This window comes from Triplophysa rosa, linkage group LG4, assembly GCF_024868665.1.
Source record: "Triplophysa rosa linkage group LG4, Trosa_1v2, whole genome shotgun sequence".
Taxonomy (NCBI): Eukaryota; Metazoa; Chordata; class Actinopteri; order Cypriniformes; family Nemacheilidae; genus Triplophysa; species Triplophysa rosa.
The window spans coordinates 31,398,479-31,426,023 of record NC_079893.1 but is presented as its reverse complement, the minus strand read 5'-3'; the positions used below and the strand labels follow the sequence as shown (position 1 = coordinate 31,426,023).

The 27,545-nt window shown below is 40.3% G+C and overlaps 1 protein-coding gene and 1 long non-coding RNA gene across 2 annotated transcripts in view; both read right to left on the bottom strand.

The window, feature by feature from the left end:
- The window catches only part of mslnb (mesothelin b), a 32,500-nt gene extending 12,425 nt beyond the window's left edge, over positions 1-20,075 (bottom strand). Inside the window, exons 1-47 of the mRNA XM_057332197.1 lie at positions 20,039-20,075; positions 16,168-16,266; positions 12,747-12,771; positions 12,593-12,629; positions 12,059-12,178; positions 11,716-11,894; positions 11,504-11,607; positions 11,193-11,305; positions 9,311-9,517; positions 9,117-9,191; positions 8,797-9,032; positions 8,637-8,721; positions 8,417-8,560; positions 8,126-8,328; positions 7,889-7,992; positions 7,688-7,797; positions 7,383-7,559; positions 7,272-7,303; positions 7,089-7,180; positions 6,861-6,883; positions 6,711-6,732; positions 6,586-6,613; positions 6,415-6,499; positions 6,170-6,331; positions 5,883-6,094; positions 5,703-5,803; positions 5,505-5,623; positions 5,228-5,404; positions 5,062-5,093; positions 4,868-4,965; positions 4,763-4,791; positions 4,572-4,593; positions 4,430-4,457; positions 4,265-4,349; positions 4,016-4,162; positions 3,696-3,892; positions 2,827-2,927; positions 2,639-2,751; positions 2,208-2,378; positions 2,091-2,122; positions 1,906-2,003; positions 1,792-1,814; positions 1,688-1,709; positions 1,574-1,601; positions 1,395-1,479; positions 984-1,130; positions 681-889 (exon numbers count right to left, since the gene is read on the bottom strand). Coding sequence (XP_057188180.1) covers positions 681-889; positions 984-1,130; positions 1,395-1,479; positions 1,574-1,601; positions 1,688-1,709; positions 1,792-1,814; positions 1,906-2,003; positions 2,091-2,122; positions 2,208-2,378; positions 2,639-2,751; positions 2,827-2,927; positions 3,696-3,892; positions 4,016-4,162; positions 4,265-4,349; positions 4,430-4,457; positions 4,572-4,593; positions 4,763-4,791; positions 4,868-4,965; positions 5,062-5,093; positions 5,228-5,404; positions 5,505-5,623; positions 5,703-5,803; positions 5,883-6,094; positions 6,170-6,331; positions 6,415-6,499; positions 6,586-6,613; positions 6,711-6,732; positions 6,861-6,883; positions 7,089-7,180; positions 7,272-7,303; positions 7,383-7,559; positions 7,688-7,797; positions 7,889-7,992; positions 8,126-8,328; positions 8,417-8,560; positions 8,637-8,721; positions 8,797-9,032; positions 9,117-9,191; positions 9,311-9,517; positions 11,193-11,305; positions 11,504-11,607; positions 11,716-11,894; positions 12,059-12,178; positions 12,593-12,629; positions 12,747-12,771; positions 16,168-16,219 — 4,691 coding nt within the window. The 5' untranslated portion in view covers positions 16,220-16,266; positions 20,039-20,075. The remainder of the gene's footprint in view (positions 1-680; positions 890-983; positions 1,131-1,394; positions 1,480-1,573; positions 1,602-1,687; positions 1,710-1,791; positions 1,815-1,905; positions 2,004-2,090; positions 2,123-2,207; positions 2,379-2,638; positions 2,752-2,826; positions 2,928-3,695; positions 3,893-4,015; positions 4,163-4,264; positions 4,350-4,429; positions 4,458-4,571; positions 4,594-4,762; positions 4,792-4,867; positions 4,966-5,061; positions 5,094-5,227; positions 5,405-5,504; positions 5,624-5,702; positions 5,804-5,882; positions 6,095-6,169; positions 6,332-6,414; positions 6,500-6,585; positions 6,614-6,710; positions 6,733-6,860; positions 6,884-7,088; positions 7,181-7,271; positions 7,304-7,382; positions 7,560-7,687; positions 7,798-7,888; positions 7,993-8,125; positions 8,329-8,416; positions 8,561-8,636; positions 8,722-8,796; positions 9,033-9,116; positions 9,192-9,310; positions 9,518-11,192; positions 11,306-11,503; positions 11,608-11,715; positions 11,895-12,058; positions 12,179-12,592; positions 12,630-12,746; positions 12,772-16,167; positions 16,267-20,038) is intronic.
- A 612-nt stretch (positions 20,076-20,687) lies between these two features.
- Positions 20,688-24,327, bottom strand: LOC130553690 (uncharacterized). The gene is made up of 4 exons (XR_008962883.1): positions 24,228-24,327; positions 23,349-23,441; positions 21,754-21,800; positions 20,688-20,891 (listed from the first exon to the last, which is right to left on the bottom strand). It is a non-coding gene; the product is annotated as an uncharacterized LOC130553690 (long non-coding RNA).
- Positions 24,328-27,545: the final 3,218 nt, after the last annotated feature.

Below are 27,545 nucleotides of genomic sequence, written 5' to 3'. Positions count from 1 at the left end.
ACTGTACAAACTGTATATTCTATCCCCTATCCCTAACCCTATCCCTAAACCTAAAGATCATAGAACACTTTTTGCATTTTTAGATTTAAAAAAAATATTGTTCTGTACAATTTATAAGCTTTTGTGCCCATGAGGACCTCAATTTTGGTCCCCACGGTGACACGAGTCCCCATGTGTTGTGTGCATTCAGGTTTAGGTCCCCACCGGGATATACAAACATGAACGCGCGCACACACACACACGCACGCACGCACGCACGCACACGCACACGCACACGCACACACACACACACACACACACACACACACACACACACACACACACACACACAACCTGCACCCTCACAAACCCAGATAGCAGCACAGGTTCATCTGTAAGACGTCTGCTAAAGATCTGGGGATGTGGAAAACATCTGCTGTGTAAAACATCTGCTAAACATCTTAGAAAGAGCTGTTGTACATCCATTCTACATCACACACATCTCACAGACGTCTTCTAGAGGTCTTTATGACATCCGACAGCAGACGTCTCAGAGATGTAGAGCAGACAAGCAAACAATAAAGAACACGTCTTGCCGATGTAAACACAGACATCAAATAGACGTCTGCCAGGGAACACAAGTCACACAAACACACAACACCCGCACACTCACAACACAGAGACAACACTTGCACACTCACACAATCCTGAAGGTGTCACAGCTGAAGTCTCGGGTGGTGAGACAGGACAGAAACGCTTCAGAGGAGTGAGGTAAAAAGGGGCGGAGCCTGCCATTAAACCAGCGCTGGACGAACGAATCATCTGTCAGACTGGATGAGCTGAACGTGCTCAGAGTCACCTCACCAATCATGTTCAAGAACGACACTGAGAGGCGGGACTTATTCAGCCTCTGAGAGAGAGATTTCATGTTTTTATAGTTTTTGTTCAGTTAGACATTGAAAGTTTACTTCGCAAACCACAAATGCAAGTGTGTGTTTGTGTACCGTGTCACTGAGCTGGTCAAGCGCAGGTCCCAGCACAGGATTGACCTTCTGCACGAAAAGTTTCCACGTCTCGTCTGACACGCTGTCGTTACCACGGAAACCACATGACAACACCGTCTCCAGGTCCTCTGAGCTCAGATCTGTCAACTGAGCACACACACATCAGGTGTATATGTAACCGGTCCCACTCGCCCCGCTCTGCACGGGCCTGGAACCGGCGTCGGTCCGGATGGGAGACGGCGCTCTAACGAGGAGGCTAAAGACCGCGGCCTCCAGCGTCTGTCGCTAGAGCGTCTCTGTTGGTCGGGGAGTGAGGTTTACACACTGCACAGCCTTCACTAGCTGGCCTCCGTTACACATACACAGACAGACAGAGTGTGTGTGTGTGTGTAGTGTTGTGTTGTTGTGTACCTGTGCACATGAGTATCGTGTGATGCTGTAATCACACAGCTGACTGCGGTCAGGAGACGAGCTGAGATACACCGACACAGCAGAGCTGCAACACACACACACACACACACACACACACGCATGACATCACAAACACACACACAGTCATGACACTCTGATGATTGTGTGTGTTGATTCACCTGTTGACATTGTTGCACGCTGCCGTTTCTGAGAGAGAGAAAGAGGGAGAGAGAGAAAGAGAGATGAGCACACAGCAGCAGAAGCAGATGATTGGTTGTAAAAGAGTAACTCACCGTTCACTGGAGTGATGTCACACTACGAAGAGAAGTGAATCACATCACATCAGTAACACAACTCATCAAAACAATCAACTAAAACAACATCTGAGCACACTCACCTCACCGCTGTAACTCACACAACCTGAGAGAGACAGAATCATAGAAATACTGTTATTAAACATGCCCTGGAGCACTTCTTCAGAGGATGGATGACGTCATCAGTCATGGCTCACCCGCTGGAACACTCTCGAGCAGAGCCGTTCTCTTCCTCAGAATGACCGTCTCCAGACTCACGGACACACCGATGAGCAGATGATCCAGACGATGGAAACTACACAACACAACACACACACACGTGAACATAACAGCCGAACACGACTGCAGATGGGACAAAAACTCTTCTGAACGATAAACTCACATGGCTCTGTATGAATCACACAACATGTTGCTCTGTCAAAGAACACGAAGAAAACATCAGTATGTTCATGTATGTACAATCACGAGGAACAGGTGTGTGTGCTTCTAAACGTTCTACCGTTTCTGACATGACGAGCAGGTTGTGTAGAAAGTCAGGAATCTTCTGTGGATGCACACTGAGGTGCTCAAACACTTTATCAATGACCACCGCTTTCTCTGGAACACCAGGAAGATCATTCACCATCAGACTGACCAACTGCACCGGAGACAGATACGCCAGCGTCTCCAACTAAACACACACACACACACACACACAGAGAAGCTCAACTGCTGCAGCACAACAACAGCGTCACTGATGTGTTGTGTGTGTAAGATTGAACATGCAACCCTTCATCTTCACTTGGATTTCATCCGTGTAGCGGCAGTACAACACAACTGGTTCATGTGTCAACAACACCTGCACTGTTTATACACTACTTCTGTTTATAAATGATTGATTCAGATGCGATCAGATGAACACACTCTCTGTTAACTCAATGTTCATGTTACCAGATTGAGTTGTGGGTTGAGAGAGATGAGCTGATCCAGAGTCAGCAGTGAAGAAAACTGTCCCATATTACTGCTGAGCCACAGAGAGCTGTTACTGGACACACACGCAGACTCTGAAACACACACAGAACACGTCTATCACAACACAATCATCTCATCAGGTGTGTGTGTGTGTGTGTGTTCAGTACCTGTCGTCTGTCTCTGGATGATGGGGACGAGGAACTCTGTCACTGTCATGTGCTGCTGAAGATCATTCATGTGAAGAAATCCTGCATCAAACACTGACACACTGTATCACACACACGCGCACACACGCGCACACACACACANAAGAACTGTTCGGTTACAAACATTCTTCCAGATATCTTTCTCTGTGCTCATCAGAGCAAAGACATTTATACAAATTTGGAACAACTCGACAGTGAGTAAATGAAGACAGAATTTTCATATTTAGTTGAAGTGTTCCTTTTATATATCAAATGTTCGACAAAAAAATCTCAAATTAAATTGCTTGTATTGTTAATTGCTCATTAGTATAATGGGAAATGTTTTGCCCATCTGACAAGAATGTATTGGCTTAGTATGAGTTTCATACATTTTTTTTTAGTTACATTGTCCTTACAATGTATTGTATGAAGCTATTGTAGAATGACACCAACAAATATGTTAACACCAAAAACTGCTGGACTGAGCACTTGCTCTGTTCTCACGAGCTGATGCAAAAAGTGTGAGCAAAAATGCTGGCTTGAATTACTTGCATACGATTTAAAAGAGCACGCACACGCACGCACGCACACACACGCGCACACACGCGCACACACGCACACACACACACACCGATTGTGAGGAAATTACTACATTTTATTTTCTATCCAATAAACCTGACACAAAACTTTGAAACCATTTTGAAAGTGAAGCGTGTTGTTATTATCGTGGACCAAACAGAAGAACAGAAGTCATGTTTGCAGAACACATGCACTATTCTCTATTGGTCGAGACTGAGCAACGTGTCACAGAATTGGAGTTGAAAGTCAAATATTTAAATGAATATTTTTACACTCTCTGGAAGTTCTGACAGCTGAAGTTCGTGCCGCTCAAACACTGCAGGAAAGTTCTGGAAGCGAACGGCAGGAACGGTCTGAGGCGCTCGCTAAACCACAACGCAATGACGCCGTCGTCCGTCAGTCTGTCCAATCGCAGCTCTCGCAGCACGTCCAGAATAACAGAACCTGATTGGCCGCTCCACCACATAGACTAACACAGAGAGAAACACAATCATGAGTGTGACAGAAGATTCTGGAGACATTTGTTGTGTAGAATGTGAAGAGCATATGGACATGATTTACAGCAGGTGCATTCTGGGAGTGTGCATGTTACCGTGTTAGAGAGCGTGTGGAGAGCAGAATCCAGCACATGTGAAACACGGATCAGAAAGAGTTTCCAGCTGTCCGGTGAACTCACATCATCAGCAGACGACTGACACTCCAGAACAGACAGCAGATTCTCCACACTGACATTCAACATCTAAACACACACACACACACACACACACACACACACACATCACAAGTCGTTTAATGTGCAGGTTGTATTCTGGCACACGGGCTCATGTGTGTTGGTTATTACCGGTGTACATGCGTATTGTTGAACGCTGAAGTCACAGAATGTTGATGTTGCGTCTGCAGTGTTCAGATGCTGCTGTAACGAAGAGCTACAACACACCAAACACACACAGTCTACACATGAAGAACACTGATAAAAGTTGAAAAAACCACACAAACCACACTCTACCTGTCCACACCGCTGCACACATGAGCCTCTAAAACACGCAGAACAAGACAAAACATCAACACATTACAACACACACACAGTCATGATATATTATAATAGAACACAACACAACACAACACAACACAACACACTCCATCCATACCATTGAATGGAATCAACGGGCACTGAAAGAGAAACAAAAAACTCTAAATATATTTCCTTATAGTATATACTGTAAATACATAGATATCATAATGCAACATTATACTCAACTATAACATCTTATTATCACATTTTGTATTGAATATATTTGGAAATAATTCAGCAGTGATTCAACTTAGAGAACAGACATACCTCATCCACAGATGGCAGTAATGAGCAACCTGTGAGAAAGTCAAAGCCACATTAGAAAACAGAACAAACCAAAGAAGACGTCATGAGATGACAGATGACACTGACCTGCAGGTGCCGTGCTGTTAAAGTTATAAAGACTCATCCAGATAATCGACTCCAAATCACCAGCTGATGTTCTCAAGACCTGCTCGAGTTTCCTGAAACTGAAACATGAAGAAATGAATCAGTCAAAGGTGAAAATAGACTCACGTGTCTGTTTCGTAGAAATAGACTTACACGAACTAAAAACCCATACTCACATGATCTGGTTCGACAAACAACTCAGAGGATTCTAGAAAATAAAATCACATATTCATTTAAAGACACAAATGGGTCACAGCACAACAACAAGACATTTTGTTCATATTTCACAAAGAAAACGACCCGACTCTTCAACAGTAAAACACACGATAAACTCAAACTCACCACTTTAGAGGAAGCAAAAAGCAGCTGGAGAACTTCAGGAAGACGTCTCTCCACAGGAGACTCAAGCAGATGATCAAAGACTTCATTGACGGTCACAGTTTTCTCTGGAAGATCAGGAAGATCGTCCACCATCAGATCAACCTTCTGCACTGGAGAGAGATACACCAGCGTCTCCAACTACACACACACCAGACAGACGCACAGAAGAAGAAGAGCGATGAAATGAGCTTCACGTTGTGTGCTGTTTGTGTTGGAATGAAATGATGTGAAGTCATACGGGATCAAAGCGTGGATTGATGGAGAGCAGATCTCTGAGAGACACCAACTCAACAAACTGGCCAAAGTTCTTCAGTATCCACTCGGTGTTGTTGTTAGAAGTGAACGCACAGCCTCCGTCTGAAACACACCGTGAGTTACATCACCTTCATCAGCTCTGAAAAGCTCTGTCTGTGAATGACAAACGTCTTGACTTCACCTGTGGTGTTTCTTCTGAGGAAGGGTAAGATGAAGACGTCCACCATCGTTCTTCTCTGCGTCTCATTCATCAGATGAAACTGAAGATTGAACTGCTGCGCACTGGGAAATGATCAGAATCAGAAGATGAGTGAAGCATCTTGTCAACACTCTAGTGAACGCTGAGGAATGGTTTTCTTACAGTTGCTGGAAGGTTTGACAGCTGAGGTTTTTGCCGCTGACGCAGCTCAGTAGAGTCGATGACGCGTACGGTAAAAAGAGCTTCAGATTCTGACCGAACATCGCGCTGATGAAAACAACATCGTTCCACTGGTCATCACTCCACCGCTCCAGCATCAGCTCAGCGATCACATCCAGCACCAGTGACAGAGACTCGCTTCTGATTGGCTGAGACTGACGATGTCATGACACAGAATTAGTATTCTCCTGAAGAGTTAAACGTAGGAGAAGAGCTCAACGTCTATTTACCAGATTCTGTGTGGTGCTGGAGAAGATGGTGAGCGCTTGATCTAGACTCTCATTTGTTTTGGTGAAGAGAAGTTTCCAGATTTCTTTTGAGGAAGTGCTGCTGTTGCTGGAGAGATGACACGTCAGCAGATCCGCCAGATTCTCAGCAGTGAAGCCGCTCAACTATCAACACAGTAAACATCATAAGTGTTCAGCCGATAGTTCACAAACGCACCACACGTGTCAACTGTTGACGATGATCTTACTGGAGAACAAGCGTACTGCTCCACACGGATATCACACGAGACGCTCATGATGACACCAGATGACATCAGATCAACCACCTCAGAACTGTGGAAGAGAAAAGATCAGGCTTCTTATGAATGTCCAGTAGCTGAAATGAATTGAATTTTCATTTATTGATGACCTGATAATACCTGTCAACTCCAAAACAAACTGAGGTTTCTGTAAAAGCAAAAGAAATAAAAGAATACAACAGAATGTGTGATGTGGTATTTTTTAAACTTGTGATATTTATCATCACATATAATATCAGACTTACCATTGACTTGTGTTGAAATACACTATAAACAAAATAACCGCAAAACGAAAACACATTAACAACTAATAATTATTTTTGGCTCTCCATCATAAAGACTTTTGGATAAATAAAATGAAGAACAAATCAGATTAAAATATGATGGGTTCTTACCGTAATAGGCGGAGCAAAACAGTCTGTGAGAAAAAACGGCATCATAACGTCAGTATTATAGTTTGTGTGTGTTTGTGTCTAGTTTGGAAAAATAACATGTTTCATAAGTAAGTGTTCTAAAACTAAGCATGTTCTTTCATGGTATAGGTTGGTGTAACTTTGGTTAGTAATGTTTGTAACTAGAACTAGCTTTATTTGAAAACGACATAAGTTTGTGCGTTTGTTTACCAAAGGGTGCCATGTCTTTCATCTGCTCTATTATTTCTTGGATCCGCTCCATCATGTGTTGAGGAAGCAAAGACTCCTGCAGCCTCTGAACACTGAGAGAAGAGAGAAAGAGCATGAACACCTCTGACCTCTGTGCAGAACGCAATGTGTTCTCGCAGAAACGTGTTGAAGAGCATCCCTTACATTTGCTGGTATGATGAACACTCCAGACCCCTCTGACGCACACACAGAGAGAGAGAATTAAATGATCATGGATGATCATACAGTCACACATGCACTGTACTCTGTGTTTACCTGTCCAGCGAGCATGATGAGGTGTTCCAGCATCTCAAGCAGACCACGCTCTTCAGGAGAAATTAGAATATAACTGAAAACTACATTTATGATCTCGCTTTTCTTGGGGAGACCCGGCAGATTTTCTACTATCAGTTCAGCCGTCTGACGGGGGGACAAAACTGTGAGAGCATCGGTCTGAAATACATAAACAAACCACAGGCACATGCCATGAGTTACCAACACGAATCGGATGAATGAAAATAGATCAGGGTAATAAAAGAAAACAAGCAGACACACAGCAGAAAAGACAGAAGAGAACTCACAGCGTTGAAGTCTGGGTTTAGGTGGTAAATATCTATCAATGTGGCAAACTGTGAAAATCCTGCAAGATTTTGAGTCATCCAGATGATGCTGCTCTCAGCGGGACAGCCACCTGAAAACACACACATATTCCTCTACAGCTCTCTGTATGAACATACGGAAGACATACACAAAGACAGGCACAGACAGTCACACAGAAGTACCTGAAGCATTCTTTTGGCTCAGGAATGAGAAGATAAAATACTGATAAACATTCTGTGGTCCTTCTAATGACATCAGGAACATGTTGTTGCTAAGTTCTGATACACTGAAAACACAAAAGAGCAGAGGTCAGAGGTTAGGCAGACGTCAGGTGAGAGCAGAGATCAGGTGAGTTCTGAGGTCAGAAGAGGAGGGGTTAGAGGTCAGAGGTGAGGTGAGAGCGTGTGCAGTGGACATACAGTAGCTGGAAGGTTTGACAGCTGAACTCTTTGTAACTGAGACACGTGAGATATTCTGGAGTCAGTGTGGAGAGAAGAGGCTTCAGTTTGACCTGGAACCACAATCTGACGAAAGCTTCGTCCTGCAAACTCTGAGTCGTGAAGGTATCATCAGCTATCTGACTCAGCATGTCACCGAAGTCAGGGTTCTGGGAACTGAAATTCTGGGACAGTGGACAGAGAAAATGAAACTCTTTGATATTTCAAGAAAACCATCTCTGATGTGAAACCGAATCACAGTCGTGTTCTTACAGTCATGGAGAGCTGCTGCAGTAGAGCGTTGAGATTCTGAGAGAGATGCAGAAGAACCTCCAGGAGCGTCTCCTCTGTGAGCGTCAGGTTTGAGCTGGCTGCACAGTGCAGGATCGTGGACACATGTTCCACCAAATCAGTCAGCTAAAACAGACAATACATCATGTCATAGAATGTCAAACGCTTGAAATGAGACGTCTCCATTGTGATTTACACTTACTGCACATGTTCTGTCATCAACACTGACGCTACAGACGTGCTGACTATCATTCTGACCTCCAGATGCCATTCCTGTCTCAATATAACTAAATAAACAGCCAGAGTCAGATACCACATGTTTGTTTGCTGGTGGATAACAGGGACCAGTAAAGTAAACTCACAACTGGTTATGGAAGATCGCCGTGAGGTTGGAGGAGATTTCCGCCTGATCGGCGGGAAGGAATCGTCTGAGTATGGGAGAAACCACATGAGTGAACCAGTCGCGAACATCGGTTGGGTCAAACGCGTCCTGCAGCTCCCCAGTCAAATTGTGTTTGAAAGGAGCAGCGATCTCGGCAAGCGTGAGGTTTATCATGGCCTGCATTAGCGTGGCGCTCCGCATACCGCTCAGGTTTTGCTGGAAGAGGTGAACGGATACAGATATCACAAGACTTCATCACACTTAAGGAATTAAAACGTGTGTTTGTGTGTGTTGTGTTACCTGCTGTGTTAGGGACACAAAGTTATGGACAAAACTCCCGACAGGTCTAAACGCCGTCATGAATCCATTTAACGCCTGCAGACACACGTTCCAGAACAGATATTTTAACATCACACCTGAACTGAATTCAAAATTCTCATGAACAGTTATGGTCACTTTATGTTCAAGTAGGAGCATGCTGCTGCTTGTCTTGCCTGTTTGAGGGGGTCCTGCATTGAGGTAGATGGAATGCTGCTCATGTAAAACAATGTGCTGTTATCTGATGGTATCTCTGAGGGCTTCAGAGAGGCGAGTAAACTTTGGAAGACCAGACTAAGAGAACCGTTGCTCAAACCCACAACCTCCGGATGAAGGAGAAGCTCGGCCTTCTGCTCCGGACTCAGGAGGTGCAAAACCTCCAACTGATGAGACAGAAGATGAGAAAGTCAGCAAAACATCAGCAGAACTTCAGAAAAACATCAGCAGAACATCAGCAGAGCGTCAGAAGAGAATCAGTAGAACGTCAGAAAAACATCAGCAGAACGTCAGAAAAACATCAGCAGAACGTCAGAAAAACATCAGCTGAGCGTCAGAAAAACATCAGCAGAATGTCAGAAAAACATCAGCAGAGCGTCAGAAGAGAATCAGTAGAACGTCAGAAAAACATCAGCAGAACGTCAGAAAAACATCAGCAGAACGTCAGAATGAACAGTCAGCAGAGCGTCAGAAGAGAATCAGTGAAGTGCAGAAAACCTCAGCAGAACGTCAGAAAAACATCAGCTGAGGTCAGAAAAACGTCACAGAACGCAGAAAAAACTCAGGCAGATACGTTCAGAAGAGAAATGCCAGAAGGCGTCAGAAAAACAGTCATGCGGTAACGTTCAGAAACATGCAGCGGAAAGTCAGCAAAACATCAGCAGAACTTCAGAAAAACATCAGCAGAACATCAGCAGAGCGTCAGAAGAGAATCAGTAGAACGTCAGAAAAACATCAGCAGAACGTCAGAAAAACATCAGCAGAACGTCAGAAAAACATCAGCTGAGCGTCAGAAAAACATCAGCAGAATGTCAGAAAAACATCAGCAGAGCGTCAGAAGAGAATCAGTAGAACGTCAGAAAAACATCAGCAGAACGTCAGAAAAACATCAGCAGAACGCAGAAAAACATCAGCAGAACATCAGCAGAGCGTCAGAAGAGAATCAGTAGAACGTCAGAAAAACATCAGCAGAACGTCAGAAAAACATCAGCAGAACGTCAGAAACATCAGGAGCGTCAGAAAACGTCAGAGAATTTAGAAACATCAGAGAGCATCAGAACCAGTAGGCAGAGGTCAGTAGGACATCAGAAGATAGAAACGTCAGAAAAAACAGCAGACGTCAGAAATAGCGACTCAGAAAAACATCAGCAGAATGTCAGAAAAACATCAGCAGAGCGTCAGAAGAGAATCAGTAGAACGTCAGAAAAACATCAGCAGAACGTCAGAAAAACATCAGCAGAACGTCAGAAAACATCAGCAGAACTTCAGAAAAACATCAGCAGAACCAGCGGCTCAGAAGAGAATCAGTAGAACGTCAGAAAAACATCAGCAGAACGTCAGAAAAACATCAGCAGAACGTCAGAAAAACATCAGCTGAGCGTCAGAAAAACATCAGCAGAATGTCAGAAAAACATCAGCAGAGCGTCAGAAGAGAATCAGTAGAACGTCAGAAAAACATCAGCAGAACGTCAGAAAAACATCAGCAGAACGTCAGAAACCTAATCAGCTGAGCGTCAGAAACATCAGAGAGCGTCAGAAGAGAATCAGTAGAACGTCAGAAAAACATCAGCCAGAGCGTCAGAAAAAATCAGACTCAGAAACATCGGAGCGTCAGAAAAACATCAGCAGAATGTCAGAAAAACATCAGCAGAGCGTCAGAAGAGAATCAGTAGAACGTCAGAAAAACATCAGCAGAACGTCAGAAAAAACACTCAGCAGAACGTCAGATAAAACATAGGCAGAAATGCAGAAACTCAGGCAGAGGAGTCAGAAAAACATCAGCAGAACGTCAGAAAAACATCAGCAGAACGTCAGAAGAGAATCAGCAGGTGATGTTCTTACTCCGCTGAACAGCATGTTGATGGAGCTGAAGTCTCGCACTTGAGCCATGACTGAGAACGAGCCGAAGTTCTTCAAGAGCCACTCCTCACTGCTGACCTCTGCATCTACACAACCTACAACCCCAGAACACTGTCACATCAATCTACACAACACTAGAGCTGTGACATTTATTAATTGACCTAACCACAATAACTGCACACTCTTACATTCAGAGGACCAGTTGACTGTGTGTGAGTGTTGCCTTGTGTTCTTCACGATGTGTGTTGTGTGTGTACCTGAAAATGTACATACAGTATGTGTGTGTTGTGTACCTGAGGTTGTGTTTCTAGAGAGAAACGGGTACATGAAGAAAGAGTAAATCCACTTCTGTCTGAATGGATCCAGACTGGAGAAATGCTGACTCAACTCTCTCACACTGCACACACACACACACACACACAGGACACAAATGAACACACAACACATACAGTATAAAACACAAGGTGACATGAATGATGCGTTATCATGAACAGTGTTGTCGTACACAGTCTGGTAGGCGCTGCAGCTGAAGTTTCTGTTGCTGAGACACGTGAGGAAGTTTCTGGAGATGGACGACAGCAGAGGGGTGAGTCTGACGTCCAGCCACGCCCTTATCACATGACCTTCATCCACACCCACACCTGCCGACATGTCCACGAGCGGGACACCCGACGCGCTGGAGCGCTGCACACACACACACACACACACACACACACACACACACACGCACACACACACACGCACACACGCACACACACACACACACGCACGCACACGCACACACACATAGTGTTATGACAGAAGAGCCGCAGTGAGGCTAAAGTTGTGTGTGTGTGTTTGTGTCGTACCATGAATGTGTAGACATCGAGAGCAGCACTGATGAGTCCCTTCAGATTCAGCACATGATCCGCTTCAAGCTGTGACGGGACGCCAGCACACAACAAGAACTTCTGGCTGGAATTTGACATCTGCACCCAGAGAAAAACAGCAAAAACCTCTGCTTACAACACAAGTGTGTGTGTGTGTGTGTGTCTCATTCACTTCTCTATAGAAATGATGTGTGTGTAAAGTTTCTTCTTGTACTGTCTGGTCAGTTATTTCTGCAATTTGGCACCTTAGATTCATAAAGTTCCATTTTTGTCAAAAATGAGTTATTCACATATTCATCTTACTGTGTGTACATTATGTGATGTTTAATCTTTACGTTGTGTACATTTCAAGAAAGAAAAGAAAAAAAGGTTTTATCCACAAAGTCAATTGGAGTGCAAAAACTTTGAAGCTAAGAAATGGCTCAGGATGCCAACAGAACCTTATAATTCCAAGGCGAGGAGTTTTCTACTTATCTATGGTAAATGGTGTGTTGTGTTGTGTGTATGACTCACATCAGTGCATTGTTGAGCACCGGTTGCACTGGTTTGACTGTAAAGAATGAAATGAGAGGGGGGGGATGATAAATGAAAGGTCAGATGTGACTTCAGCATTCGTTCTGTAAAGTGTTTCTTTAGTTTATATAATGAGCTGATGTAATTCACTCACTTCTGGACTGCTGAATGCACACGCCCTGAAAACACAGAGACACACATCACTTTATTGTTTGTTCTTATTGTGTTACTTCACTTTACTTGATTGTTCTCAAACGTCAATCTGTTATGCACACAGCAGTATATACAGTGCCACTCAAAGGTTTGGAAACATTTACTCATTCTTCAGTCACATGCTTTAGAATATAAATCAATGTTGTGACTAAACATTTAGATAAAATAAATCAAAAACGTGTTTAGGTTTTAGCATCTTGAAAGTTGTGTGGGCTGTTCAGGGCTCTTATTGGCTGCTGCTACTTCAATATTTGGTATAAATCATTCATTTAAAAAAATACTGTATGTTTCTAAAAAGATCTTTGTTTTCCAAGAAATGATATGCACAATTATATTCGTTCTACAAAGTCATTTCAAATATCTATGACTAAACCTTGAGGTGGAAGATTTTTAAGATCATTCGAAACATTTTAGTCAAGTGTTTCCAAACTTTTGATGGGTACTGTATATCCACAGTACACACACACGCACGCACGCACGCACACACACGCACACACACACACACGCACACACACACACACGCACACACACGCACGCACACACACACACACACACACACACGCACACACACGCACACACGCACACACGCGCACACACGCACACACGCACACACACACACGCACAGCACACACGCACGCACACACACACACGCACCCACACACACACACACACACACACACAATAACACATATTTTATAACAATAAAAACAAGTCATTTAGAAACACAATGACATCAGAAACAAAGGACGTCTGATATCTAATCAAAGTGATTTAAATGTGTGACCTGAGGGAAGCAGCAGAAAATCACTACACAATAGATGAGTGACATCACAAAAGACTAATTGACACTAACTGCTTCAAAACATGTTCATACATGTAAATAAAAAACAAGCTTTACCCTATAATATGTAAATCTTGGAATTTCTCCCTTAATATTTTTTGATAACCTGAGCACAGCTGTGTCTTCATGAATTCATTCGTTTCATTTTAAGAGCATTAATATTGTGCAATACTGTTAGTTATTATTGACAATATCACACCATCAAAATGAAGTCTTTTAAAGGGGTCATATGATACGGCTAAAAGGAATATTATGGTTTGTTTTCGATGTAATGTAATGTGTGTCACGGTTCTGCCTTCTTGTTTCTGAACTTCTAGTCGTGTGGCAGGATCGGGACAGAACCCTTAGGTTTATGTGAGAAAGCCATGAGTTGTTTACGTTTTTACATCTCATGTGCTTTCTTGTGTCTTGTCATTGGCCCCGCCCCTCTCATTTCATGTATTGCCTACCTGCCGTGTCTTATGTTTCCCACCTGCCCTTGTCAATTATCCTTCGTTTGTCTTCCCCTTAAATAGTCCTCTTGTTTCATTGTCTTGTGCTCGTGTGTTACGTTAGGTCCATGTGTGTATGTGCTAAGTTCAGGGTTCCCCGTGCCTCCTGTTGCCATTACCTGTCGTTGTAAGTGTTTAGGTTAGTCTCTGTCAAGTGTATGTTTCTAGTTTAGTGTTTTGTTAGTTTTCGTCCCTGTTTTCCCACATTATTATCTTGTCTTGTTTACACCCCCTCGTGGGTTTTTGTTTTGTATTTATTATTATTATTATTATTAAAGCCTTTTTGTTAACCCCTTACCCACCGCCTGCCTGCATCTGGGTTCTTCCGCCACACCTGACGTGACAAATGTGTATACAGGATTTAAGGTTGAAAAACGCTGTATTTTCCACACACCGTGCATGTTTGTATCTCCTCTTTGCTCCGCCTCTCTGAAACACGCAGATTTTTGACAAAGCTCATGGCTCTGAAAAGCGAGGTGAGCAATGATTGGCCAGTTAACCAGTGCATAGTGATTAGTGGAATAATGCAAGATAGACAGAGTGACAGATATGTAACGCATCTTAGCATATTTGGAACATCAGGTTCCTCTTCAGTTGTACTGACAGGTACGCCCACCTCACTTGCGTCTACATTTGGGCGGTCTTAGTCCAATCAGACCACCAACTGACGTAGATTTGTGGGGGTGTGGCTACACGAGGCGTTTCAGGCAGGTCTGGGTGAGCATTCGCTTTTACATAGAATGACTCTTTTGTTCCCACACTTTCATTTCTGCACACAACACAGAACTCAACTCAACTTTATTTATATAGCGCTTTTACAATTTTCATTGTAAACTTAACTTAAGTCGAGAGAGAGAGAGAGAGAGAGAGAGAGAGAGAGAGGGAGAGAGAGAGGGAGGGAGGGAGATTTATGTCTTATAAGAGTCTTATGTAATGCACAGTCAGGCAAAGGATGAAAGCTGACAGGCTGATGGACTGCATTCCAGTGGCCTGTATCATGAAGTGAGATGAACAAACTCTGAGTTGCAGAGTAAGTTTAGAGTTGACAAAACCAGACAAACCCAACCTGGTGTAGATCGGGTTCAGCTGTAGCACAACGCTTGGTATAAACTTTCTCTGTCAACTCTGGTTTGGTCCAGAGTTCGTGAGGCGCGTGCACCTGAAAGTGTGACACGTGCAACAAACAGCCAATCACACGAAACATGGAAAGCGTCATCAGTTTGATTGACTTTTTCAACACTTTTGTTGACATCTTCAACACTTTTCTGTTGAAGATGACGAGATCATTATGAAAAAATGTCATGAATGAAAACACATTTACAAGGCAGGACCAAACACGGCTGCAGTGAAAGTTTGAGAAGGCAGCGACTGACTATATCAATGCAGAATCAACTGAATTTAAATGAGTTATATAGGTTTACAAGAAGATCAAAAGATAATATATACTTCATTACTTTAAAATGCTTTATATGTTAAAGTTTGTTTTTATACAAATATAGTTATATTAATTTAAATGCTATGTTTAATATCAGTTAATTTATATTAATTATCAACTCATATAATAATTATATGAATGTGTTTTGAATTATAATCAATAAATGTAAATATAAAATACAAATAAACACTTAGCAGCAAAAGATTTTCCCTCTAACATCTTATCACTTTAAACCTTTTTAATTTGGAGCGAGAGATACATGGGGGGTGGCTTCACTGCATCAGATATACGTCACTTTTCTCACAGTTTTGGTTTGCGATCTCTAACCCAGAATAAAACTTGCTCCGGAGCAGGTTAGCCGTGTAGGTTAAGTTACCATGGCGACGAAACCCGCACAAAACCAGTCCACTTTCTTGATCCTGAAAACTCTGCGTATGCTCAAACTAAACGCGAACTTACCTGGGTGAAAACCCAAACCAGCTCTGTGACACAGGCCACTGGTGAATAACTGACACAAATACAGTATATCCTGATATTCACTTCACACATCAGGAGATAAAACAAACCAAACTGATACTGATAGACGTTCACTCACCCGATTGCATCAGTCCTGCAAAGATGAGCAGGACTAGATGAGACGATCCCATGAGGAGAATTTACTGCCAGACGATCATCAGATATTCTGTATATTCACCTGACAGACACATGACCAACAATCATCACTCAACACCACATTTACCCAAGCTGCCATTCATCCAGTAATTGACTGCATTGCATTACATTTCATTTGAAAGGAAAAATAGCCAAACCAGCTAAATGAAACACTGTATAAATGTCGTCTGATAAAGGGAAGGAGTGTGTGACTATAACGTCTCAGATCTCAGATGAAGAATAATTGAAAGGTTCTGTTTCAACAAGCTGAAGGTCAACATACAGGTTTGTTTTTGGACAGGAAAGTTTTATTGAAAACTTGCGTCTTAAGAGTTTGTTGAGCTCAAGTTACGGGTGGGTCACATTTACTTCTAAAGGTTTCTCCTAAAATTGACCAGGAGAAATAAAAAGAGAATCAGATGAGAATGTGATTGTGTAAACACATGAAGTGTCTGAAGGTGTAAATGAATGTAGATTGTCCAGGTAATTGAATGTGGATTTGAGTAAATGTGATGAGAAATGTTTGAGTTGATATTGAGATCTTCAATAATATTGACTTTTGATTGCAGACGAGACGAATCAGTGGCCTGTATCTCTGAGTTGCAGAGTAGGTTTAGAGTTGACAAAACCAGACAAACCCAACCTGAGTTAGATCGGGTTCAGCTGTAGCACGACGCTTGGTATAAACTTTCTCTGTCAACTCCGGTTTGGTCCAGAGTTCGTGAGGCACACCTGAAAGTGTGACACGTGCGACGATCACACGAAACATGGAAAGCGTCATCAGTTTGATTGACTTCTCGCGAGTATCAGCGCAATTCACTTTTCTGTTGAAGATGAAGTGAAGTGAAAGTGAGCTATTAGTCAGATATGGTGACCCATACCCGAAATGTGACCTCTGCATATAACCCATCCAGAGAGTAGTGAACACACGCACAGCAAGTAGTGACCACACGTACCCCCGGAGCAGTGGGCAGCTATCACTGCAGCGCCCGGGGAGCAAGTAGGGGTCAGGTGCCTTGATCAAGGGCACCTCAGTCGTTACCCGCCGGCCCTGAGGATCCAACCGGCAACCTTCTGGTCACGAGTCCCACTCTCTAACCATTAGGCCACGAAGATCATTGATTGACATTTACAAGGCAGGACCAAACACGGCTGCAGTGAAAGTTTGAGAAGGCAGCGACTGACTATATCAATGCAGAATCAACTGAATTTAAATGAGTTATATAGGTTTACAAGAAGATCAAAAGATAATATATACTTTTTGTTTTGGTTTGCGATCTCTAACCCAGAATAAAACTTGCTCCGGAGCAGGTTAGCCGTGTAGCTTAAGTTACCATGGCGACGAAACCCGCACAAAACCAGTCCACTTTCTTGATCCTGAAAACTCTGCGTATGCTCAAACTAAACGCGAACTTACCTGGGTGAAAACCCAAACCAGCTTCATGACACTGAGCTCAGTTTGACACATTGTTGACATGTCTTCTCAAACTCTAATGACAGACACATTTGTCAGATTTCTGACTCTTTTCTCAGGAGATGCAGATAGAGAAATGAAGTGATTTAAAGTGGGCGGCTTTAGATCAGCTAACTAAAATCAATCTCCTCGTCTCAGTTGTCTAAAGCAGTGGTTCTCAAACTGTGGTACGCACACCACTAGTGGTACGGGACACGACAGAAAATTAAAAACTCAAATTAAATTCCCTCACTCTCTCTCTTCCGATGAGCTGCGTGCAGATTAAGTTGATGTATTTCTGCACTTGAAGCGCTGTTTAAAGCTGTTGTTGTAAAGCGCTCATTCAACACGCGTCTGCATCTACTCCAGGTTAAATCAATGAAGCGCGCGTTGCGATGTATTCTTGACAGTAAAGTGTGAGTCTCTGTTTGTTATATACAGCTGTTCTCTTGATGTTCAAGTACACGTGTATTTATTGATCTTCGGTGTTAAATATTCTTTCCACATTGTCTGTCTTTAATATAAGTTTGTAGTCTCTTTGCAAGTCCCCACAAAGTGAATAAATCCCCCATAAAAGTCATTTACAGAGCCCTGTTCACTGTGCACTACAGAAAAGGGTTTTGTGTCTAACATGAAAAACATGTTCTTTAGTTTGAAAACAGCTGGTAAATAATACAAAGTGTTTGTATTATTAGTAATACATTAGAATTGGAGGATTTAAGTGTTTCTTCATGTGATTTTCTATGGCGGTCATCAGGTGGTACTTGGAACAAGTCAGTTTATTAAAGGTGGTACTTGATCTGAAAGGTTTGAGAACCACTGCTCTAAAGCAATCCATTCCTTTCCATAATTCTCACACTATCACAGTGTCTTTTGAATGAAAAAAGCTTTCTCTCTTTTATTTACACAGTCTTTATCATATGATAAGATCATCGTTTGTGTAATTCTTGAAATGCTGGTTGTTGTGTGTTTTCTCAGGATGTGTTTAACATGTCTGGAGCTCAACTCTACAGAAGTGATTTCTGCTTTTGACCTTTAGGATTCGCTTAAGGCATCTTCACACATTTCTCAACAACATGTTACGTGAAAAACAAAACGATGCATCTAAAATGATCCCATGGAAAAAACAAGAACATTCTTGGGTGGTGCTCTTTTAAAAATTGTGAAATATTCACATCGGACAGAACAGTAAATAGTCAAAATTGTGATTGTGACTCAACACGATCGTGCCAGCCAATAAAAAATAACTTCCTCAATAGAGAACAATGTCATAAACTATAAAGAATGTGTTAAAATAATTTAATAATAATACTAGCATGAAGAAACAGCACGTCATGCTTCAGCAGAATAAAGTAAGAAGACTAGAGTTGAAAAGCTGTGAATACGAATGTGTTTATGACGCTTTGTCAAGCTCGAAGGCGATGATGTGTCATGTGGGATTTTCAACACAAAGACGACTGCATTCTCTCACACACATACTGTATCTGACATACCACAACACAACACAACACAATAGAGCCGCTGGAAAGTGTGCCGGTCAAACCGGTTGTGTGAGATTATTCAGTGTGTGTGTTCATCTGAACCTCGCTCCGTCCACAAGCAAATAAACAAATCACACCTCACAGGCACATTTACACTAGTTTAGACAACAATCAGACTTTATTTGACTTTGGGCAGAAAGCTATAAACTGGAAATAGAGATGTTATAGAGCATGTTAATATCATGAGGATTGAAGGTTGTTGTGTTGAGAGGAAAATGTTTTACTAATGTAACTGACAGCTACAGACTGAAAAACAACCCAGAGAACACAATCCTCAACAACGCAAGTACAACCACAAACCTGAGGCCACCTTACACCACCTGCAAACACGTCAAGACAATCACAAACCTATCCAGAGAAAATCACTTCAATTACACCAAAGAGCTGACTGCGGACCACCAGCACCAGTGTCTGTAATTCAGTACATGACCTCCCAAACTCATGAGAAACACCCGTACACCAAAACACAAACATCTTCATCACAAAACTAACCCCAACAATGACTTTCAACTACAGTAGAGGATTTGGACTGAACAATGAAGTAAATCAGTCAATGAGAGTTTAGAACAGACGTTTAAAATATTGCTCAAAAGCATCTCAGGATGAAGAAGAAGCCGCTTGATAAACATGCACTCAACGTGAACCAATTGAACCATTTTTAACATTCATTTGGACTTTTCTGCCACAACGTGATTTCCAAAGTTACACAAAGTTAAAGCGACTCAACATCAAAGCCAACACAGTCCAGAATAACACAGCCATTGAGTGTTAGATAACAACATCAATCCAGAACTTACAATACAGAAACAGAGACACTTTACCTGTCAGGTGTGTTTCTCTCAAACACAAGAATGACTGTGAATCTGTCTCACACATCCTGTCAGTCCCACACAAGCCCCGCCCACAGCCAGCATGAGGTAGGTCACAGGTAACAGCAGGTGTGATGGTGAATTGAGAGTCATGTTATAAGTGTTTGTCTGTCAGCCTTTGTGCTAAAGTAACCAGAGATCATCTACACAATGACAAAAAACATCACCACCATCACAAAGAAGACAACACAACAGGTCATTTATCTGTCTGTAATGAGAGTCAGACACACAGGTTTAATCTAGACCAGGTTTAAGCCTATAGTCCCAGACTGATTTAAAATGTTAGAGGAAACTATATATTATTATATATATATATTATATTATATATATTCTACTATATACTACCCTGTACAATGTCTCTTATATGTTATTATCGCCCATTTTCTGTAAAATAGTCTTTATTTTATAAATGCACAATTTAGAATCTTTTAGACTGTAAATCGTATTATATTGTATTGTCATTGTGTTGAATGTCTGTACTAGAAGCTTCCAACACCAAAGAAAATTCCTTGTGTGTGCAAGCACACTTGGCAATAAAGCTCTTCTGATTCTGAAAACAACTTCTGCCGGAAAGACTCGGAGGCAATATGACGTTGCAATGACATTTATTTAACAGCTGACCAGCTAATGAAAGCAAAAGATAAGATGATAAAGTTCTTTGGTGTAGCTCGAATCCAGAGGGTCGTAGATTCTTGCTCTTCCTGCCTGAGACGAAGGAAAGGGCGGAGCCTACCCCCTGCGATGTATGGACAGTGACCGTCCTGGTGGTGGTGGGGAGGAAGGGGGTGAATGTCGGCGTCGGTATCTGCAAAGGCACACGATGAGTAAGTACAGATCTTATATACTCTAAGGGGCAGTTTCCCAGACAGGGATTAGTCAGGACTAGGTCTTAGTTAAATTAGGATATTTAAATTGTTTTTCAAAATGTACGTTACAAAAAAACATTACTGATGTGCACAGTCACACTGATATATTTTAAGAAATGTCAATGCAAGTTGTTTTTGATCAAGAAACATTTTTGTTAGTCTGGAACTAGGCTTCAGCCCTGTCTGGGAAACTTCGCCAAAGTGTAAATGTTAACACATTGAATTATAACTTCCACACAACACATATAAACCTGATCATGGGCAACTGTTAAATAAACCAGATCACAAAATGTTTTGCCTACTGCACCACAAATATACAGTATGAAGAATACACAAATATACTGCACGCACGCACAAATAACAATATCCCAGCTAGAATTTTTTTGTTCTACAAATCTTCTGAGATTATTACCAAGCAATGTTGCATTACTGTTTTCAGCAGATAGTTTTATTTTAGTTCCCATAACGTTCTCTTGAATGATAGGAAAACATTCTCAAAATTTTTTTAAATCGCATCTAATAACTTTTCTAAAACATTGTCCACCCTAAATGTTTCAGCGAGTAGTTTTATTTTTGTTTCCAGAATGTTGTTCTAAAATGTAGGATAACATTTTCTAAAAACATTCTAAAATGACTGGTAACATTTCTAGAACTTGTCCCTTATTGTTTTTTTAAATGTTTTCAGCAGGTAGTTTTCTTTTTGCTCCCAGAATGTTGATCTAAAAGGTGGGATAAAAAACATTCTAAAAATGTTAAGTGATAAATCTATTGGAATACTTACATAACTTACAAAATACTTACATTTTTGTCAGTTTTCCCCATACAGTTATTTTTGGGTACACAGCAAGCTTTAAAACAAAACATTTTGTTGTTTATTAGAACATATCTTCATCATTTTCTGCAGCTCTTTACATACACTGTAAGAAAACCAAAATCCATAAAACAAGGCAGTGTACTTAATGTGAATACAAATTTGACATATTATTCTTTTACACGTGGTTCACCTGTTTTTTGACAATTTCACTTAAAATGACAAAGCAGTTTGACTTTCTTTCTGTCATACATCTACAAAAGCTCTTGTTAAGAATGAACAGATATGTTCATGTTGTTTCATTTAAAATCACCATTATGGTGATCACATTTTTTTTGTTGGGCTCTTGACGCTGGACATAGTGTTTTTAGATGCTTTACCTGTGTGTCTAGGCACATTTGTTATCACAAAAAATGTGATCAGGGCTCATATTCACAACACATCTTAAAGCTAAAATAGGAGAATTTAGGAGAAACTCAGAAAAATAATGGGTGCCGTGTCAATCCTAATTTAGGGCTCCTAAATTTTGCTCTGAGAATATTTCACAAGCATTTAGCGCTAAAATCAGATCCTAAATCTGTGAAAAGTTAGGGGTAAGTAAGAGGACTCCCAAGCCTCTTAGACTAACTTGCAACAAATGACTATACACCGGCAATCTGCTACAGAACTTAAACATTTTAGAAATTTTATGAAAATGAACTTTTAAAAAGGACATTACTATCAGCTATGATTGTTCTAGTCTGTTAATTAAAATGTTGCTTATTTGCTTATTATTTATGAGATGGAGACATGTAAGATTAGCTGAATTTATACTTGTTGAATTAGTGACACTTAGCCCACATATTAATGTCTTCATTTGAATATGGCAACTTTTTTATCTTCACTGACAGAGATCCATCCTCTACTAGCCAATCACTGTGGGCAAAGTTGATCAAACTGATTTTGCCAAGTGGGAGATGTAGAGTACTTGGGGCGACATACTTTGTTGACTCTAGGACAACATTTTTGTAGAAGAAGCCTTACAAGCCCCTAACCTTGTTTGTAGGCTTAAACTTTTGAACTGTTGATTGAAATGATCGAAATGTTGTCCCAGGGTTAACATGGTGTTGCCCGCCCCAAGGACATATATCACTTGGCAAAATCAGCAAAGCCTGGCATAGTTAGTAAGCTTGATAATATCATCAATAGCAACGAGGTCAACCCTGCCCTTTTTCTCGTAGTGCTAAGATAAAATGTTTTGTGATAAGGGCCCTGATCAACCAGTGGCCTGATCAACTGATGTTATCCATACTAATTTAGACAAAAATCAGTGTATCAGTTTACTTTATTCATGCTGCAATGCATGCTGGGTGCCGTGATATATATTACAAAACTCAATATGCATTGCAGCATAAATCAATTATGCAAACGAACTGTCTTCCTGTCGATTTTGTTATGATTCAGTTATTGTTCGTAAAGGTTACATAAAAGGTACAGGTAATTTCCTGCAGATTTCTTTTAAAGTATAATCATTATTTAACATATTTAGAAATCACACATTAGGAAAAATTATAATAAAAGCAACAAAAAACATAAGATAACAAACATTTTCAAGCATTTGACGTTGGTTAATCAGAGCTGCACACTCAAACAACAGTGAGGGGCCGCTCCTATCGGGTGCTGCTGCATTTTTGTCCACCTGCCAAATTACAAAAAAATATTGATTAGAAATCAGGATAATTATTGATTCCTCGGAAGTATTTGTGTATGCTTTGGAACCATGAATTGAAAATCTTCCTCCATTTAATTTGTTAACCTACAAAAGCCATATACACTTAAAATTCAAGTGCATATAGACCTTAACATGAACGATATGCAATGAGGAATACCCATAAGCCCTTTCACCTGAATGTTTTGTTTATTTACAGTATGTTTGGTCAAGAATAAGAATTGATGGGGCATTTAAATAATTATGTACAAAAGGCCATAGATTTTTACTATTTAAATATGCACGTACATATAAATCAAGTTCAGTGATCTTAAATATACAAACAAGTTTTGGGAGAAAATTTGGGAGATTTTCCTATAGTAATTAAGACTACAACATAATATGAATGTATTAATCATTTGTTTGACAAATGAATACATGTTTAGGGTACTTGACGTTAACTTCAATCTAACATTGGATTTTTGTCCTACCTGCAGCTCTCCGTTTTTAGATACCATGCATCAAAAACAAACTTACACCCGTTCAGAAATCGGAAACCTCTCACATTTGTAAGGTATTCAATAAACAAAGAACAACAAGAAGCCGCTAAACACATGAGTCTGTGTATGTGAGGAAAACAAATGACCGTTCATTTTTAAATGACGCGAGTTCACTGCTCGAAGCGCGTGGTCTAGATTGGCGCGCATATATCAGACATGCGCACTAGAAACACACATATTTAGATATATCTCAATATTTACCAATATTATCACTGACCTTCCACTGCGGTTTTCACATCGATGTTCTGATGGTAGCACAACACAAATTGTCAGAACACCGGCCCTGCTTCTGCTTGGCCAGTGCGCTCAATCACCGGCTTTCGTTTTGATTGACATACCAACAGATCCAATAAGAATCGCTTGAACAGAGAAGTATTGAGCCTCACCCACCCTCTTCAAGGCCATTGCAATTTGCAAACTGCAGTGTGATTTTGAAGCCGAAATCGTCATTATAGTGCAGTTAAATGTAGACAGATAGTGTATATTGAGTGTATGTGCCACCATTAATAATATTCTCAGAACATTTTATGAATGTTGCATTATAGTGTTCCTTCTTTATTATTATAGAACATTGCAAAAATGTTTTATTTAAGAACATTCTGCAATCTGTCAACTAACCAACATTCCCAAAACATCTTGAATATGTTGTTCCTTCATTAACGTGTCACATTACAGGAACATTTTTATTAAAAAAAAGTTATGTCAGAATGTGCAACGTCCTCAAAACATTTTTGGAATGTTGTAGTAAGAAAGTTTATTCTTTGTTGCAGTGGAACATAGTTTGTGGCCTAGATAACATTTTCAAAACATCATCTGAATGTTGCAGTTAAAATGTTATATTTTAGTTATAATTTAACCTTATAGGAACACTATTTAAAATATAAAACATCCGTACAACATTATTTAAACATTAAAATAAAATGTTTAGTTAAAACACAAATACAACATGTATGTAATGTTAGCCAATGTTCCCAGTTGTGAGGAACTTTCAATTTGAATTTAAAGGGATAGTTCACCCAAAAATTCTGTCATCATTTACTCACCTTTGAGTTGTTCCAAATCTGTATTAATTTCTTTGTTGTGATGAGCACAGAGAAAGATATTTGGAAGAATGCTTATAACCAAACAGATCTTGCCCCCCATTGACTCCCATAGTAGGGGAAAATCACTTTATAACACAAAAGACGACATTTTGAAGAATGTAGGACAGCAAACAGTTCTGGGACACTTTTGACTATTGTAGCTTTTCCTACTATGGGAGTCAATGGGGGCAAGATATGTCTGGTTATAAGCATTCTTTCAAATATCTTTCTCCATGTTCATCAGAACAAAGACATTTATACAGGTTTGGAACAACTCGAAGGTCAGTAAATGATTTTTCAGAATTTTCATTTTTGGGTGAACTATTCATTTAAACCCATGCCAAATATGGCCCATGACACATGAAATTCACAGTTTTTTTTACATGTGATCACATGTGTACAACATGTGTTTAACATGTGCAAAAACACATGTGAAATGTGTGTTTTTGGAACATTTTTGTGTGAATCCCATGTGAATTCCCTTTGCACATGTCATGTGTTTCACATGGGATTCGCACAAAAATGTCCCAAAAACACACATTTCACATGTGATCACATGAGTTTTTTGTACATGTGAATTTTGTGTGTCTTTTCTGTAAGGGGGGGGGAGACAATCTTATTCCAATAAAGCAGCTCAAGAGCTTTATTCATTGAGGTAAAATGTTTAAATGATTGCAAACTATAAACGGCTATGTATATATGACAAAAGAGCACCTGTATTTTGGAAGGGATCGAACATATGGAGACAAGATTAAAAACAATAACATAAATTAATAATTAGTAAATAATCAACAGCCAATATTTATTTAAAGGATTTGCATGTTACTGATAAAGTCAAGCAAAAAAGGATATATAAATTTCAGTTCACACGCAATGATTTAATTGGAGTACTACACTGAAATACCCAACTTCCGGTTGGCGGGTGGCTTTTTGGTTTTGACTAAATCTTTGCTGTTTCTAGTCTTATGAAACCCTTACCCTAATCCACACCCTAACCCTAATTTAACCCTAACAATCTAAACTACCTATGATTATTAAACTAAATGACTCGTCTGCATGATGACATCAGAGTCGAAACACCAAGGATTTAGTGAGAGCCTACGTTCAACAGGCTCGCCATAGTAGTTATGGGAAAAGTTGTAAAGATAGATTTAATAAAAAAATAATTCAATCATTTGAAGCTTTAATGATGCCCTTATAACATTTTCCTAATGTGACTGTGATAATGTTCTTACTTTGTTATTATGAAACGTTGTACCAATGTTTTATTGAGATCATTATATAATCTGTTACATCAATAACATCCACAAAACATCCTTAAAATGTTGCACATAAAATGTTCTAGCTTTGTAAATACAGCACATTACAAGAACATTAACTTAAATGTTAAACGTTCTTAAAACATAATTTAAACATTCGATTTAAAAGTTTCCTTTAAAACATTAATAAACTTTTAGGAAATGTTAGCCAAAGTTCTGAGAACATTCCCTGCTAGCTGGGATCACATCTAGTCATTTACCAGATGCTGTTATCCAAAGCGACTTACAAATGAGGGAAACAATGGAAGCGATTGGAACAACACAAGGACAACAAAAAGCAGAAGTGCAATGAAACTGGTCTCATATAGCCTACCACAGTATACAAAGCAAAGGTTGTTGTTTTTTAGGATGGAAAGCAGGGCCGGAGTGGGACTCATTTTCAGCCCTGGAGTTTCATGCCTTAGACCAGCCCACTTTAGTTCAAGACTCTCTATAAAACAATGTAATTAAAAGCTCACTATATAATAGTGCACTGTTCTCTAAAGCATGTAATTCATTGTATTTTTCAAATTCAGTGCAAATACAGTAGCATACAGTGCCTTGCAAAAGTATTCATTTTATTCACATTTTGTTATGTTGCTGCCTTATCTTAAACTACTTCAAATAAATAAAAATTACATTAATCTACACTCACAATAATGACAAAACAAAAATAACAGATTTGTGACAACTTTGCGAATTTTTTAAAAATTAAAAACTGAAATAAGTACATTGCATGAGTATTCATACCCTTTTCTGGAACACTTGACATTTAGCTCAGAAGCGTAAGTTTTGCTTGTTGATGTTTCACACTTCGAGCCGAGTTTACGGGTGGCAAATCCAATTGAATAAGTATGATTTGGAGCGGCACATACAGTATCTCACAGAGGTGAGTACACTCCTCACATTTGAGTAAATATTTTATAATATCTTTTCATGTGACAACACTGAAGAAATGACACTTTGCTACGATGTAAAGTAGTGAGTGTACAGCTTGTATAACAGTGTAAATGTGCTGTCCCCTCAAAATAACTCAACACACAGCCATTAATGTCTAAACCGCTGGCAACAAAAGTGAGTACACCCCTAAGTGAAAATGTCCAAATTGGGCCCAAAGTGTCAATATTTTGTGTGTCACCATTATTTTCCAGCATG